Source organism: Procambarus clarkii, chromosome 52, assembly GCF_040958095.1.
Source record: "Procambarus clarkii isolate CNS0578487 chromosome 52, FALCON_Pclarkii_2.0, whole genome shotgun sequence".
Taxonomy (NCBI): domain Eukaryota; kingdom Metazoa; phylum Arthropoda; class Malacostraca; order Decapoda; family Cambaridae; genus Procambarus; species Procambarus clarkii.
The window spans coordinates 20,100,131-20,114,557 of record NC_091201.1 but is presented as its reverse complement, the minus strand read 5'-3'; the positions used below and the strand labels follow the sequence as shown (position 1 = coordinate 20,114,557).

Sequence of the window (14,427 nt, the reverse complement as noted above, 5' to 3'; positions counted from 1 at the left end):
GGGGGGGTAGTACAAGCCAACGCTCACCTCCAGGCTGAGGGTGGGTGGGGGGGGGCAGTACAAGCCACCACCCACACCCACCTCCAGGCTGAGGGTGGGGGGGGGCAGTACAAGCCACCACCCACACTCACCTCCAGGCTGAGGGTGGGGGGGGGGGGCAGTACAAGCCACCACCCACACCCACCTCCAGGCTGAGGGGGGGTGGGGGTAGTACAAGCAGGAGGGGACACACGCCAACATGGAGAGGTCCTCGGGGGTCCTTAATCAGCCGTTCCTATTATTGCAAACCGGCTCATCCAGCTGAGCATTTGTGATAACTGAGGCACGGATGATGCTGTTATTGCTGCTGCTGCTGCTGCTGCTGTTGTTGCTGCTGCTGCTGCTGCTCTTGTAGCTGCTGCTGTTGTTGTTGCTGCTGCTTCTGCTGTTGCTGCTGCTGCTGCGGCTGTTGCTGCTGCTGTTGTTGTTGCTGCTGCTGTTGTTGCTGCTGCTGCTGCTGCGGCTGCTGCTGCTGTTGCTGTTTCTGCTGCTGTTGCTGATGCAGCTGCTGTTGCTGTTATTGTTGCTGCTGCTGCTGCTGCTGCTGCTGTTGTTGTTGTTGCTGCTTCTGCTGTTGCTGCTGCTGCTGCGGCTGCTGCTGCTGCTGTTGTTGTTGCTGCTTCTGCTGTTGCTGCTGCTGCTGCGGCTGCTGCTGCTGTTGTTGTTGTTGCTGCTGCTGCTGTTGCTGCTGCTGTTGTAGCTGTTGCTGCTGCTGCTGTTGTTGCTCTTGTTGCTGTTGCTGCTTCTGCTGTTGCTGCTGCTGCTGCTGTTGCTGCTGTTGCTGTTGCTGTTTCTGCTGCTGATGCTGCTGTTGCAGCTGCTGTTGCTGTTATTGTTGCTGCTGCTGCTGTTGTTGTTGCTGTTTCTGCTGCTGATGCTGTTGCTGCTGCTGTTGCTGTTATTGTTGCTGCTGCTGCTGCTGTTGCTGATGCTGCTGCTTTTGCTGTTATTGTTGCTGCTGCTGCTGCTGCTGATGTTGTTGCTGTTTCTGCTGTTGATGCTGTTGCTGCTGCTGCTGTTGCTGCTGCTGTTGCTGTTATTGTTGCTGCTGCTGTTGATGTTGCTGCTGCTAAAACCCAGGAAGATCCACACACACACACACACACACACACACACACACACACACACACACACACACACACACACACACACACACACACACACACACACACACACACACACACACATACACACACACACACACACCTCCCCCCCCCTCTCTCCCTCTCCATCTCTCTCCCTCTCCTCTCTCTCCCTCTCTCCCTCCCGCCTCTCTCTCCATCTCCTCCTCCCCTCCCCTTCTACTTTCTTCTCACTTCAGTGGAAGGGTCGGATCCCCCCACCCACCCATTTATCTCTCCCTTTATCACTCCCTTTCTCTCTCTTTCTCTCTTCCTCTCTCTCTCTCTCTCCCTCCCCCATCCCGCTCTGCCCTCCTGACAAATCCTATCACGGCACAACTATAGGAACAGGGTCAAGCATGGCAGCCAGAGGTACCAGGGGAACAGGGAAGAGCCAAGGTGACGAAATGAAGGAAATGTTCGCCCAGTTTCTGGAGGACATCAAGAGTGAGATGCAAGAAATGATGCAGGAAATGAAGAATGAAATAAGCAACCTAAAAAGAGAGCTGACAGCAGCAAAGGAGGAGAGGCTGAGAATCAGAAAACCATCCAGGGAGAAGGTGGTAATAGTTTTTTGGATGAGAATGCCACAATAAAAGCAACATTTGCAGAAATACTAAAAAAAATAACTCTGAAGTAATGAATGCAGTGATGGAGGTGGCCATGAAAGCAGCCACCTCACAGGAGGCGGCACGCTCCACTAGCCAACTGCTGGAAAGGAACAGATCAGTGGTTGCTGTGGGTATTAAAGAGCAGGAAGGCTCTAATAGGACAGAGTGGAATGACAAGGACAAAGCAGCAGTGAATGAAGTACTAAAGGCACTAGACATGGAAGGGGCTGAGCATAGCATTGAGAAAGTTTTCAGGCTAGGCTGGTACAACAAAGACCGAGACCGAATGATAAAGATAGTGTTTGCAAACGAGAGCACTAAGGAGAAGATTCTATCAAGGAAGAGCTCCCTGAAAAACGTGGGAAAATTAAAAAATTTATTCCTCCAGAAATACATGACAAGGGAGGAGAGAGCCATGGCGGCAGAAGCAAGGAAGAGGCGCAGGGTGAGAGGGGAAAACCAGGAAGTCACAGCTCCCAACACAACAACCCCAGAGGCGAGGGGGGAACCCACAACCAGCTACCCAGTAACACCAGAAGGGAGGACAACCCCGCCTCCCTCCTCTGCATAGAAAACCCCCCTACCCCAAATCCTCCCCGCCCCCACTCAAATGTTCAGCCAAATCTCCCTCCCCCCACACCCAATCCCCGCCCTTCTACCCCTCCCCTCCTCCTGATTCCTCCCTCCCCCCCTTTCCTTCCTGTCCTCCCTCCCCTTTCACCCCATACCCTCTCTGTCCCTCCCCCTTCACTGGATCCCCCGCCCCTCATCCCAGTATCCTCTGAGACCCTGTTATCCACCTCACAGGTCCTCACACCCATGGAACAGCCTACCCCACCAACAGAACACTCACCAAGGAGATGATTTGAGAAGGGACAGAAGAAAGTGAGCCTCAAAGCGATGTACACTAACATAGATAGAATTACAAATAAAGCAAATGAGCTTGGAGAACTGGTACTAGAGGAAAACCCAGACATAATAGCCCTCACAGAAACAAAGATCAAGAAAACGATAACAAATGCAGTGTTCCCACAGGACTATTATGTTATGAGGAAAGAGAGGGAAGAAAGAGGTGGAGGTGGTGTAGCTCTGCTGGTAAGAAAAGGCTGGGATTTTGAGGAGATGGATATTCAGGGCTGTGAAGGTTTCAGTAACTACATAGCAGGTGCTGTAACAAATGGAGGGAAAAAAATTATAGTCGTAGTCATATATAATCCACCACCAAATGACAGAAGACCTAGACAGGAATATGATAGAAACAACATGGCCACCATTAACATAATAGAAAGAGCAGCTTCTGTTGCTAGCAGGAATGGATCTAGACTACTAATTATGGGAGACTTCAACCATGGGAAGATAGATTGGAAGAACAGAGACCCGCATGGAGGACCAGAAACATGGAGAGCTAAGCTGCTGGACGTGGCAACAAGAAACTTTCTAAGCCAGCACATCAAAGAACCAACAAGAATGAGAGGAGAAGATGAACCAGCAATGCTTGATTTGATATTTACCCTAAATGAGTGGGATATAAAGGAAGTTAAGATGGAAGCGCCCTTGGGAATGAGTGACCACAGTGTATTGAACTTTGAGTACCTGGTAGAGCTAGGACTTATCTCCCCCAAAAAAGAACTAGGAATCAAAATGCTGGCATACCGAAAGGGGAATTATGAACAGATGAGAAGTTTCCTAAGTGAAATACCTTGGGACACAGACCTCAGAGATAAGTCTGTACAGGGTATGATGGACTATGTTACCGAAAAGTGTCAGGAGGCAGTAAACAGGTTCATCCCGGCCCAAAGGGAAAAATCCGAGAAGCAACAGAAGAATCCATGGTATAATAGGGCATGTATGGAAGCGAAGAAACTGAACAAAAGGGCGTGGAGGAACTTCCGGAATAACAGAACACCAGAAAGCAGAGAGAGATACCAGAGAACCAGGAATGAGTACGTCAGGGTGAGAAGAGAAGCAGAGAAAAGTTTTGAAAATGATATAGCAAACAAAGCCAAGACCGAACCAAAGCTACTCCACAGTCACATCAGAAGGAAAACAATAGTGAAAAAACAGGTATTGAAACTTAGAACAGGCGAGGACAGGTATACAGAGAATGACAGAGAGGTGTGTGAAGAACTCAACAAGAGGTTCCAGGAGGTCTTCACAATAGAACAAGGTGAGGTCACTGTGCTAGGAGAAAGGGAGGTAAACCAGGCGGCCTTGGAAGAGTTCGAAATTACGAGAGAGGAGGTCAAGAGACACCTGCTGGATCTGGATGTTAGAAAGGCTGTTGGTCCAGATGGGATCTCACCATGGGTACTGAAAGAGTGTGCAGAGGCACTTTGCTTGCCACTCTCCATAGTGTATAGTAAGTCACTAGAGACGGGAGACCTACCAGAAATATGGAAGACGGCGAATGTGGTCCCAATATACAAAAAGGGCGACAGACAAGAGGCACTGAACTACAGGCCAGTGTCCTTGACTTGTATACCATGCAAGGTGATGGAGAAGATCGTGAGAAAAAACCTGGTAACACATCTGGAGAGAAGGGACTTCGTGACAAATCGCCAACATGGATTCAGGGAGGGTAAATCTTGCCTTACAGGCTTGATAGAATTCTACGATCAGGTGACACAGATTAAGCAAGAAAGAGAGGGCTGGGCGGACTGCATTTTCTTGGATTGTCGGAAAGCCTTTGACACAGTACCGCATAAGAGGCTGGTACATAAGCTGGAGAGACAGACAGGTGTAGCTGGTAAGGTGCTCCAGTGGATAAGGGAGTATCTAAGCAATAGGAAGCAGAGAGTTACGGTGAGGGGTGAGACCTCCGATTGGCGTGAAGTCACCAGTGGAGTCCCACAGGGCTCTGTACTCGGTCCTATCTTGTTTCTGATATATGTAAATGATCTCCCGGAGGGTATCGATTCATTTCTCTCAATGTTTGCAGACGATGCTAAAATTATGAGAAGGATTAAAACAGAAGAGGACTGTTTGAGGCTTCAAGAAGACCTAGACAAGCTGAAGGAATGGTCAAACAAATGGTTGTTAGAGTTTAACCCAACCAAATGTAATGTAATGAAGATAGGTGTAGGGAGCAGGAGGCCAGATACAAGGTATCATCTGGGAGAGGAAATTCTTCAGGAGTCAGAGAAGGAAAAAGACTTGGGGGTTGATATCACGCCAGACCTGTCTCCTGCAGCACATATCAAGCGCATAACATCAGCGGCATATGCCAGGCTGGCCAACATACGAACGGCATTCAGAAACTTGTGTAAAGAATCATTCAGAACTTTGTATACCACATATGTCAGGCCAATCCTGGAGTATGCAGCCCCAGCATGGAGTCCATATCTAGTCAAGGATAAGACTAAACTGGAAAAGGTTCAAAGGTTTGCCACCAGACTAGTACCCGAGCTGAGGGGTATGAGCTACGAGGAGAGACTACGGGAATTAAACCTCACTTCGCTGGAAGACAGAAGTTAGGGGGGACATGATCACCACATTCAAGATTCTGAAGGGGATTGATAGGGTAGATAAAGACAGTCTATTTAACACAAGGGGAACACGCACAAGGGGACACAGGTGGAAACTGAGTGCCCAAATGAGCCACAGAGATATTAGAAAGAACTTTTTTAGTGTCAGAGTGGTTGACAAATGGAATGCATTAGGGGGTGATGTGGTGGAGGCTGACTCCATACACAGTTTCAAGTGTAGATATGACAGAGCCCGATAGGCTCAGGAATCTGTACACCTGTTGATTGACGGTTGAGAGGCGGGACCAAAGAGCCAGAGCTCAACCCCCGCAAACACAACTGGGTGAGTACAACAAGGTGAGTACACACACACACACACACACACACACACACACACACACACACACACACACACACACACACTCATTGCTGTAAACAACCGATGCTCGAAAGGCGGGATCCAAGAGTCAATGCTCGATCCTGCAAGCACATATAGGTGAGTACATATAGGTGAGTACACACACACACACACACACACACACACACACACACACAGGCCAGGAAGAGCCACACACACACAAGCCAGGAAGAGCCACACACACACAAGCCAGGAAGAGCCAAACACACACACACACACACACACACACACACTCACACACACACACACACACACACACACACACACACACACACACACACACACACACACACACACACACACACAGGCCAGGAAGAGCCACACACACACAAGCTAGGAAGAGCCACACACACACAAGCCAGGAAGAGCCACACACACACAAGCCAGGAAGAGCCACACACACACACAAGCCAGGAAGAGCCACACACACACAAGCCAGGAAGAGCCACACACACACACAAGCCAGGAAGAGCCACACACACACAAGCCAGGAAGAGCCACACACACACACAAGCCAGGAAGAGCCACACGCACACACACACACAAGCCAGGAAGAGCGACAAGCACACACAAGCTAGGAAGAGCCACACATATACACACACACTAGCCAGGAAGAGCCACACACACACACACACACACACACACACACACACACACACACACACACACACACACACACACACACACACACACACACACACACACACACACACACACACACACACACACACACACACACACACACACACACACACACACACAAGCCAGGAAGAGCCACACACACACACACACACACACACACACACACACACACACACACACACACACACACACACACACACACACACACACACACACACACACACACAAGCCAGGAAGAGTCACACACACACACACAAGCCAGGAAGAGCACACACACACACACAAGCCAGGAAGATCCACACACACACACAAAAAAAAACAGGAAAAGCCACAGACACACACACGAGCCAGGAAGATCCACACACTCACACAATTCAGAAAGAGCCACACACACACAAGCCAGGAAGAGCCACACACTCAAACAATCCAGAAAGAGCCACACACACACACAACCCAGGAAGATCCACACACAAGCCAGGAAGAGCCACACATACAAAACCCAGGAAGATCCACACACACACAAGCCAGGAAGAGCCAGATACTCACACAACCCAGGAAGATCCACACACACACACACAAGCCAGGAAGAGCCACACACTCACACAATTCAGAAAGAGCCACACACACACTAGCCAGGAAGAGCCACACACTCAAACAATCCAGAAAGAGCCACACACACACACAAGCCAGGAAGAGCCACACACACACACACACACACACACACACACACACACACACACACACACACACACACACACACACACACACACACACACACACACACACACAAACCAGGAAGAGTCACACACACACACACACACACACACACACACACACACACACACACACACACACACACACACACACACACACACAAGCCAGGAAGAGCCACACACACACACACACACACACACACACACACACACACACACACACACACACACACACACACACACACACACACACACACACACACACACACACAAGCCAGGAAGAGTCACACACACACACACAAGCCAGGAAGAGCACACACACACACACAAGCCAGGAAGATCCACACACACACACAAAAAAAAACAGGAAAAGCCACAGACACACACACGAGCCAGGAAGATCCACACACTCACACAATTCAGAAAGAGCCACACACACACAAGCCAGGAAGAGCCACACACTCAAACAATCCAGAAAGAGCCACACACACACACAACCCAGGAAGATCCACACACAAGCCAGGAAGAGCCACACATACAAAACCCAGGAAGATCCACACACACACAAGCCAGGAAGAGCCAGATACTCACACAACCCAGGAAGATCCACACACACACACACAAGCCAGGAAGAGCCACACACTCACACAATTCAGAAAGAGCCACACACACACTAGCCAGGAAGAGCCACACACTCAAACAATCCAGAAAGAGCCACACACACACACAAGCCAGGAAGAGCCACACACACACACACACACACACACACACACACACACACACACACACACACACACACACACACACACACACACACACACACACACAAACCAGGAAGAGTCACACACACACACACACACACACACACACACACACACACACACACACACACACACACACACACACACACACACACACACACACACACACACACACACACACACACACACACACACACAGGCTAGCCAGGAAGAGCCACACACTCACACAACCCAGGAAAAGCCACACACACACACACAAGCCAGGAAGAGCCACACACACACACACACACACACACAAGCCAGGAAGAGTCACACACACACACACACACACAGGCAAGCCAGGAAGAGCCACACACTCACAGAATCCAGGAAGATCCACACACACACACGCAAGCCAGGAAGAGCCACACACACACACACACACACACAAGCCAGGAAGAGTCACACACACACACACAAACACACACACACACACACACACACGAAATGACGAAACATTTGATGAGCATAGACGAAATGTTCACACGGAATAGTAAAAGAACGAGGGGACATGGATGGAAGCTTGAAACTCAGATGAGTCACAGAGATGTTAGGAAGTTTTCTTTTAGCGTGAGAGTAGTGGGAAAATGGAATGCACTTCAGGAACAGGTTGTGGAACCAAATACTATTCATAATTTTAAAACCAGGTATGATAGGGAAATGGGACAGGAGTCATTGCTGTAAACAACCGATGCTCGAAAGGCGGGATCCAAGAGTCAATGCTCGATCCTGCAGACACAACTAGGTGAGTACACAACCCAAGAAGAGCCACACACACACACAAGCCAGAAAGATCCACACACACACACAAGCCAGGAAGAGCCACACACACTCAACCCAGGAAGAGCCACACACACACACACAAGCCAGGAAGAGCCACACACACTCAACCCAGGAAGAGCTACACACACACACACACACAAGCCAGGAAGAGCCACACACTCAACCCAGGAAGAGCTACACACACACACACACACAAGCCAGGAAGATCCACACACTCAACCCAGAAAGAGCTACACACACACACACATAAGCCAGGAAGAGCCACACACTCAACCCTGGAAGAGCCACACACACACACATAAGCCAGGAAGAGCCACACACTCAACCCAGGAAGAGCCACACACACATAAGCCAGGAAGAGCCACACACACACACACACATAAGCCAGGAAGAGCCACACACACACATAAGCCAGGAAGAGCCACACACACACACAACCCACGAAGAGCCACACACTCAACCCAGGAAGAGCCACACACACACACACATAAGCCAGGAAGAGCCACACACTCAACCCAGGAAGAGCCACACACACACACACACATAAGCCAGGAAGAGCCACACAAATTGTAGGCGAAAGTTAAATCCAAAGTCAAAATGAAAAGGCGTATTGAAGGGCAGAGAATGCTAAAGTCTACTGAGATGTCTCTGGGGGGAACAGAGGCTTCTTCTTGCTGCAAACTGAAAACAAAAGTTGTTTTCTTACGTTTAAGTGAAATTTCCAGTTGAGGATATTATTATCACCAGCTGTTCTCACCCAGCTGGTGGACGCTGAGCTCCAGCGCCTGGGCCCACCTCGCAATCTTGGATTTGCTAGCTTATTGTTTTTTTTACAAAAGTAGGAGTAAAAAAATTAGACGTAGAGAAAAATGTTTACATCTAATTTTCACTTGTAATTAAGAACTAGCCCCTCCTACACCTCACTCCAGGTGCTCACCTCTCACACAGTTGACAGGTTTCCTCACCTCTCTCCTGTGACACTGTGGACAACTATTATGACCCAACATACACCAAGTATGACTGGTGTATGATGAGATCATACCTTAGTATAATATAAGGCAGTGTAGCCTAGTATTAGTGTATATATTGAAAATTCTATTACGCTTATAGCATATCGAATCCTATGTATTATTGTATATGATATCCTTTATGCATTACTGTGTATAATGTATACATTTATATGCCTGATGTATTACTGGCGTGTATACTATGATATATCTATTTCATTGCTATTATGTGTAATAGCCTATTGTCACTGTGCACTGATTGTACTTAGTACTTGATATACTTGTATTGTGAGAATATAGACAAATAGGCAGGTTTTGTGATTAGCTTGTGTATATTATACTTTTCTCGTATTTCTGTATAATAATTATGCATTAGTGGTTGACTTGGAACTATTTGTTTGATTCTTTATATATATATATATATATATATATATATATATATATATATATATATATATATATATATATATATATATATATATATATATTATATTATATTTGAGTATAATCTACTGATCTGATATTCTCTTGGAAAGTGTATTGTGTAATACTAAGTTAGTTATATGTATGCTCAAGGATTTATTGCTTGTAAATGTCATGTTCTGAGATTGTGATATTTGAAGGAGAAGTGACAGGTTACCTGCAGTGTGGGAAATAGTGTCTCCCGGCTCGCCCGACCGCCACCGGGTCACTACTCGCTGACGAATCAGCACGAGAGACCACGCTTCGTCCTGCTCGCATTTTGTGTTGCATATGTACTGTCTAATGACCTTGTAACATATAGAATGTGCCCTAATTTATGTGTATTGGACCAGACTACCGATGTACACCATTTTTGTGGAACAGGTGGTAGGTGATTTTTTTGTATGACTTATGTGGTGAGTATCTGAAGACATTAAGTGACGGGTTGATTCCAGTTAGTGGGTTCTTCACCCACTAATTGATTATTGTGACACCACCATTCTGTATCCTTGAGTTGTAGCATGCATTAGGGCATTAGGATAGAGCCTAGTGACAGCTAGTTTAAAGGGTGTGCAGTACAGTGCATGATGATGATTCCGAAGAGCTTTGTTTAAAGCTAGATTAATATGAAATTGTATCATATGTATAGAACTTTGGATTGAATATTATTGTACGGTGTCTTGTTTGATATGTCCCAGTAAACTGATTAATTTTAGTTATTCTGTTTACTTAACCCTGGACGAGGATTGAAGGCCAGATGGTCTTTCTGAGGTTGTGACCACATTATTGTTACCACCGATGCTGTGGGGCATTAGGAACCGACAGCAACACATGCTCTGGTGACACTGTGGGCAACACATGCTCTGGTGACACTGTGGGCAACACATGCTCTGGTGACACTGTGGACAACACATGCTCTGGTGACACTGTGGGCAACACATGCTCTGGTGACACTGTGGGCAACACATGCTCTGGTGACACTGTGGGCAACACATGCTCTGGTGACACTGTGGGCAACACATGCTCTGGTGACACTGTGGACAACACATGCTCTGGTGACACTGTGGACAACACATGCTCTGGTGACACTGTGGACAACACATGCTCTAGTGACACTGTGGACAACACATGCTCTAGTGACACTATGGACAACACATGCTCTAGTGACACTGTGGACAACACATGCTCTAGTGACACTGTGGGCAACACATGCTCTGGTGACACTGTGGACAACACATGCTCTGGTGACACTGTGGACAACACATGCTCTGGTGACACTGTGGACAACACATGCTCTAGTGACACTGTGGGCAACACATGCTCTAGTGACATTTTAGTGGGGGCGGAGGGGGTTAATGTTACACACTTGTCCTGATGTTACATAATTGTCCTGATCTTGTCAGTTCTTATATTGGCCCACCTGGCATATGCCGCTGATGTTATCCTCTTGAAATGGGCTTCAGGGGACAGGTCTGGCGTGATATCAACCCCCAGGTCTTTCTTTCTCTCTGATTCTTAAAGAATTTCATCTACCAAATGGTACCTTGTATCTGACCTCCTGCTCCTTACACCTATTTTCATTACATTACATTACATTTGTTTGGGTTAAATTCTAACAACCATTTGTTGGACCATTCCTTCAGTCTGTCCAAGTTTTCTTGAAGCCTCTACCTGTCCTCCTCTGTCTTAATCCTTCTCATAATTATAGCGTCGTCAGCAAAAGTGAAAGGAACAGTATATACCCTCTGGAAGATCATTTACGTATATCAAAAACATGATAGGTCCGAGAACAAAGCCCTGTGGTACTCCACTGGTGACTTCACGCCAGTCTGAGGTCTCACCCCTGACAGTAACTCTCTATTTCCTGTTTCTTAATAACTTCCTTATCCACTGGAGCACTCTGCAAGTTACTCTTGTCTGTTTCTCCAACTTATGCACCAGCCTCTTATAGGGTACTATGTCAAAGGCTTTCCGGAAGTCCAAGAAAATGCAGTCTACCTATCCTTCTCTTTCTCGCTTAATCATTGTCACCTTATCGTAGAATTCTATTAAACAAGTGAGACAAGATTTACCCTTCCTGAACCCATGGTGGTGGTGTGTCACGAAGTCCCTTCGTTTGTGTGTGTATACTCGCCTAGTTGTGCTTGTTGGGTATCTGGACTTTGACCCATATATTGAATTATTTAATAATGATAATTAACATAAATCGAAGGACCACCCACTTTTGAGAAAAGAGGGAAAACAAATGAAGGTGATCATAAGATAGACACTATAGAACCAGTGCCTATGGATGAGGATTGATTTAACAATTGCTTAAAACGATGAATAGACTGTATTAAAGTCAAAGCCTCAAATATCAACATTGGGGGGTTATTTCTAGAAGTTCATATATATCTAGGAACCAGTGTGGTTCGTTACTAGTTCATTAAAGGGTTAGTAACAAGAATATTGTATTCTCAATCAAAGTTCATGAGGCTATCAAATTATGCTAGATTTCTTAAATCATATATATGAAATATTCTTTACTAATGATTAATTATCAACGTAACTTAATGAAATAAGATATAAATTGAAACTGATTCAGCTGCTTAGCTGTGATAGTGAACGAAGATGTAGAGTCGTGATGGTGTCACCTGGTACTTGCTGTGACACGTGTGCCCGAGCGTGGCGTGGGAAATTGAGAAGATCACGGCCGCTTCAACACAAGCTGAAATTCCAACTAAATGTACAAATTGTCTATACCAGGTAAATTGTGTCCTCACTAATCATTAGGAGGGACAGAGTAAAATCCTTACGGGCGTACTTGTTGTTTGGGGAGGTCTAGCAGCATAACAATGGATACAGTGTCAGAAATTTAAAGCTCAATTAAATTATAAGAACACTTAACCTGTTGGTTATCCACCGATGCAATCCGCAGATCACTATTAGGCCGAGTAATAGCAAGGGCCTGGCAATTCGCCTCTCCCCGGACGCTCGTGCCGCAATTCTGGTGGCGTCTCTAGCAATAGCGACGCTACCTCTAGTGATGATAGCGTCGCTAGCAATGGCGTTTCCTCGCCTCCTCCCTCAACCCTCTCACACACATTCGCAATTGAATTTAGTAAAGACGGAAAATTCTTTTCGAGTGATTACTTTACGTAATGCGTTAATGAGAACAGGGTTGTAATTGTAGGGAATTAAATAATATCTATATTCTCGTTAAATGGTGTTAATCGAGAAATGGAGAGAATTTCTATTACCTCCATAGAGTTCGTATATAACAGATAAAACTGTTATTTAGTGATATTTTTAGTTAATAAATCTCCGTTATTGGATCATTAGTGATTATATTATCAGTAATTAATTATTATACAGAATACTGATAAAGGTAGAGAACCTTATTCAATTCTCGAACATATTGGTAATAAATATGTCCTGCTAGACATTATCTGACGCAATATGCCTCTGGATGTCGTGAGAATTTTAGCAAATGACGCGCAGATAGAGAAATATTAATTTATGTTAGCATTACAGTTAGTAAGGTTAATTGATACTGTAAATAATATACAACAGTATTGTATTGTGATACAAAAGAGGTGTATCAGTGTTGGAAATTTCCAACAGTGCTTGCGGGGGGTTGAGCTCTGGCTCTTTGGTCCCACTTTTCAACCGTCAATCAACTGATGTACAGATTCCTGAGCCTACTGGGCTCTATCATATCTACATTTGAAACTGTGTATGAAGTCAGCCTCCACCACATTACTTCCTAATGCATTCCACCTGATAACTACTCTGACACTGAAAAGGTTCTTTTTAACGTCCCTGTGCCTCATTTGGGTACTCGGTTTCCACCTGTGTCCCCTTGTTCGCGTGCCACCAATGTTGAATAGTTTATCCTTGTCTACCCGGTCGATTCCCCTGAGGATTTTGTAGGTTGTGATTATGTCTCCCCTTACTCTTCTGTCTTCCTGTCGTAAGGTGCATTTCCCACAGCCTTTCCTCGTAACTCATACCTGTTAGTTCTGGGACTAGTCTAGTGGCATACCTCTGAACTTTTTCCAGCTTCGTCTTGTGTTTGACAAGGTACGGGCTCCATGCTGGGGCCGCATATTCTAGGATTGGTCTTACATATGTGGTATACAAGGTTCTGAATGATTCCTTATTCAGGTTCCTGAAGGCTATTCTGATGTTAGCCAGCCTCGCGTATTCCGCAGATGTAATTCTTTTTATGTGAGCTTCAGGAGACAGGTTTGGTGAAATATCAACTCCAAGATCTTTCTTTCTGTCTGTTTCATTAAGTACTTCATCTCCTATTCTGTATCCTGTGTCTGGTTTCTGTTTCCACCGCCTAGTTTAATTACTTTGCATTTACTCGGGTAGAACTTCAA

At 46.2% G+C, this 14,427-nt stretch overlaps 1 protein-coding gene across 1 annotated transcript; it reads right to left on the bottom strand.

The window, feature by feature from the left end:
• Positions 1-10,849: 10,849 nt before the first annotated feature.
• On the bottom strand, positions 10,850-11,392 carry LOC138352166 (uncharacterized). Its single transcript, XM_069304430.1, has one exon. The coding sequence runs from the start codon at positions 11,390-11,392 to the stop codon at positions 10,850-10,852; it is 543 nt and encodes a 180-aa protein (XP_069160531.1).
• Positions 11,393-14,427: the final 3,035 nt, after the last annotated feature.

What these genes read in the sequence shown, in the direction of transcription:
- LOC138352166 (XM_069304430.1), bottom strand. Translation starts at nt 11,392, where the DNA reads ATGTCACTAGAGCATGTGTTGCCCACAGTGTCACTAGAGCATGTGTTG.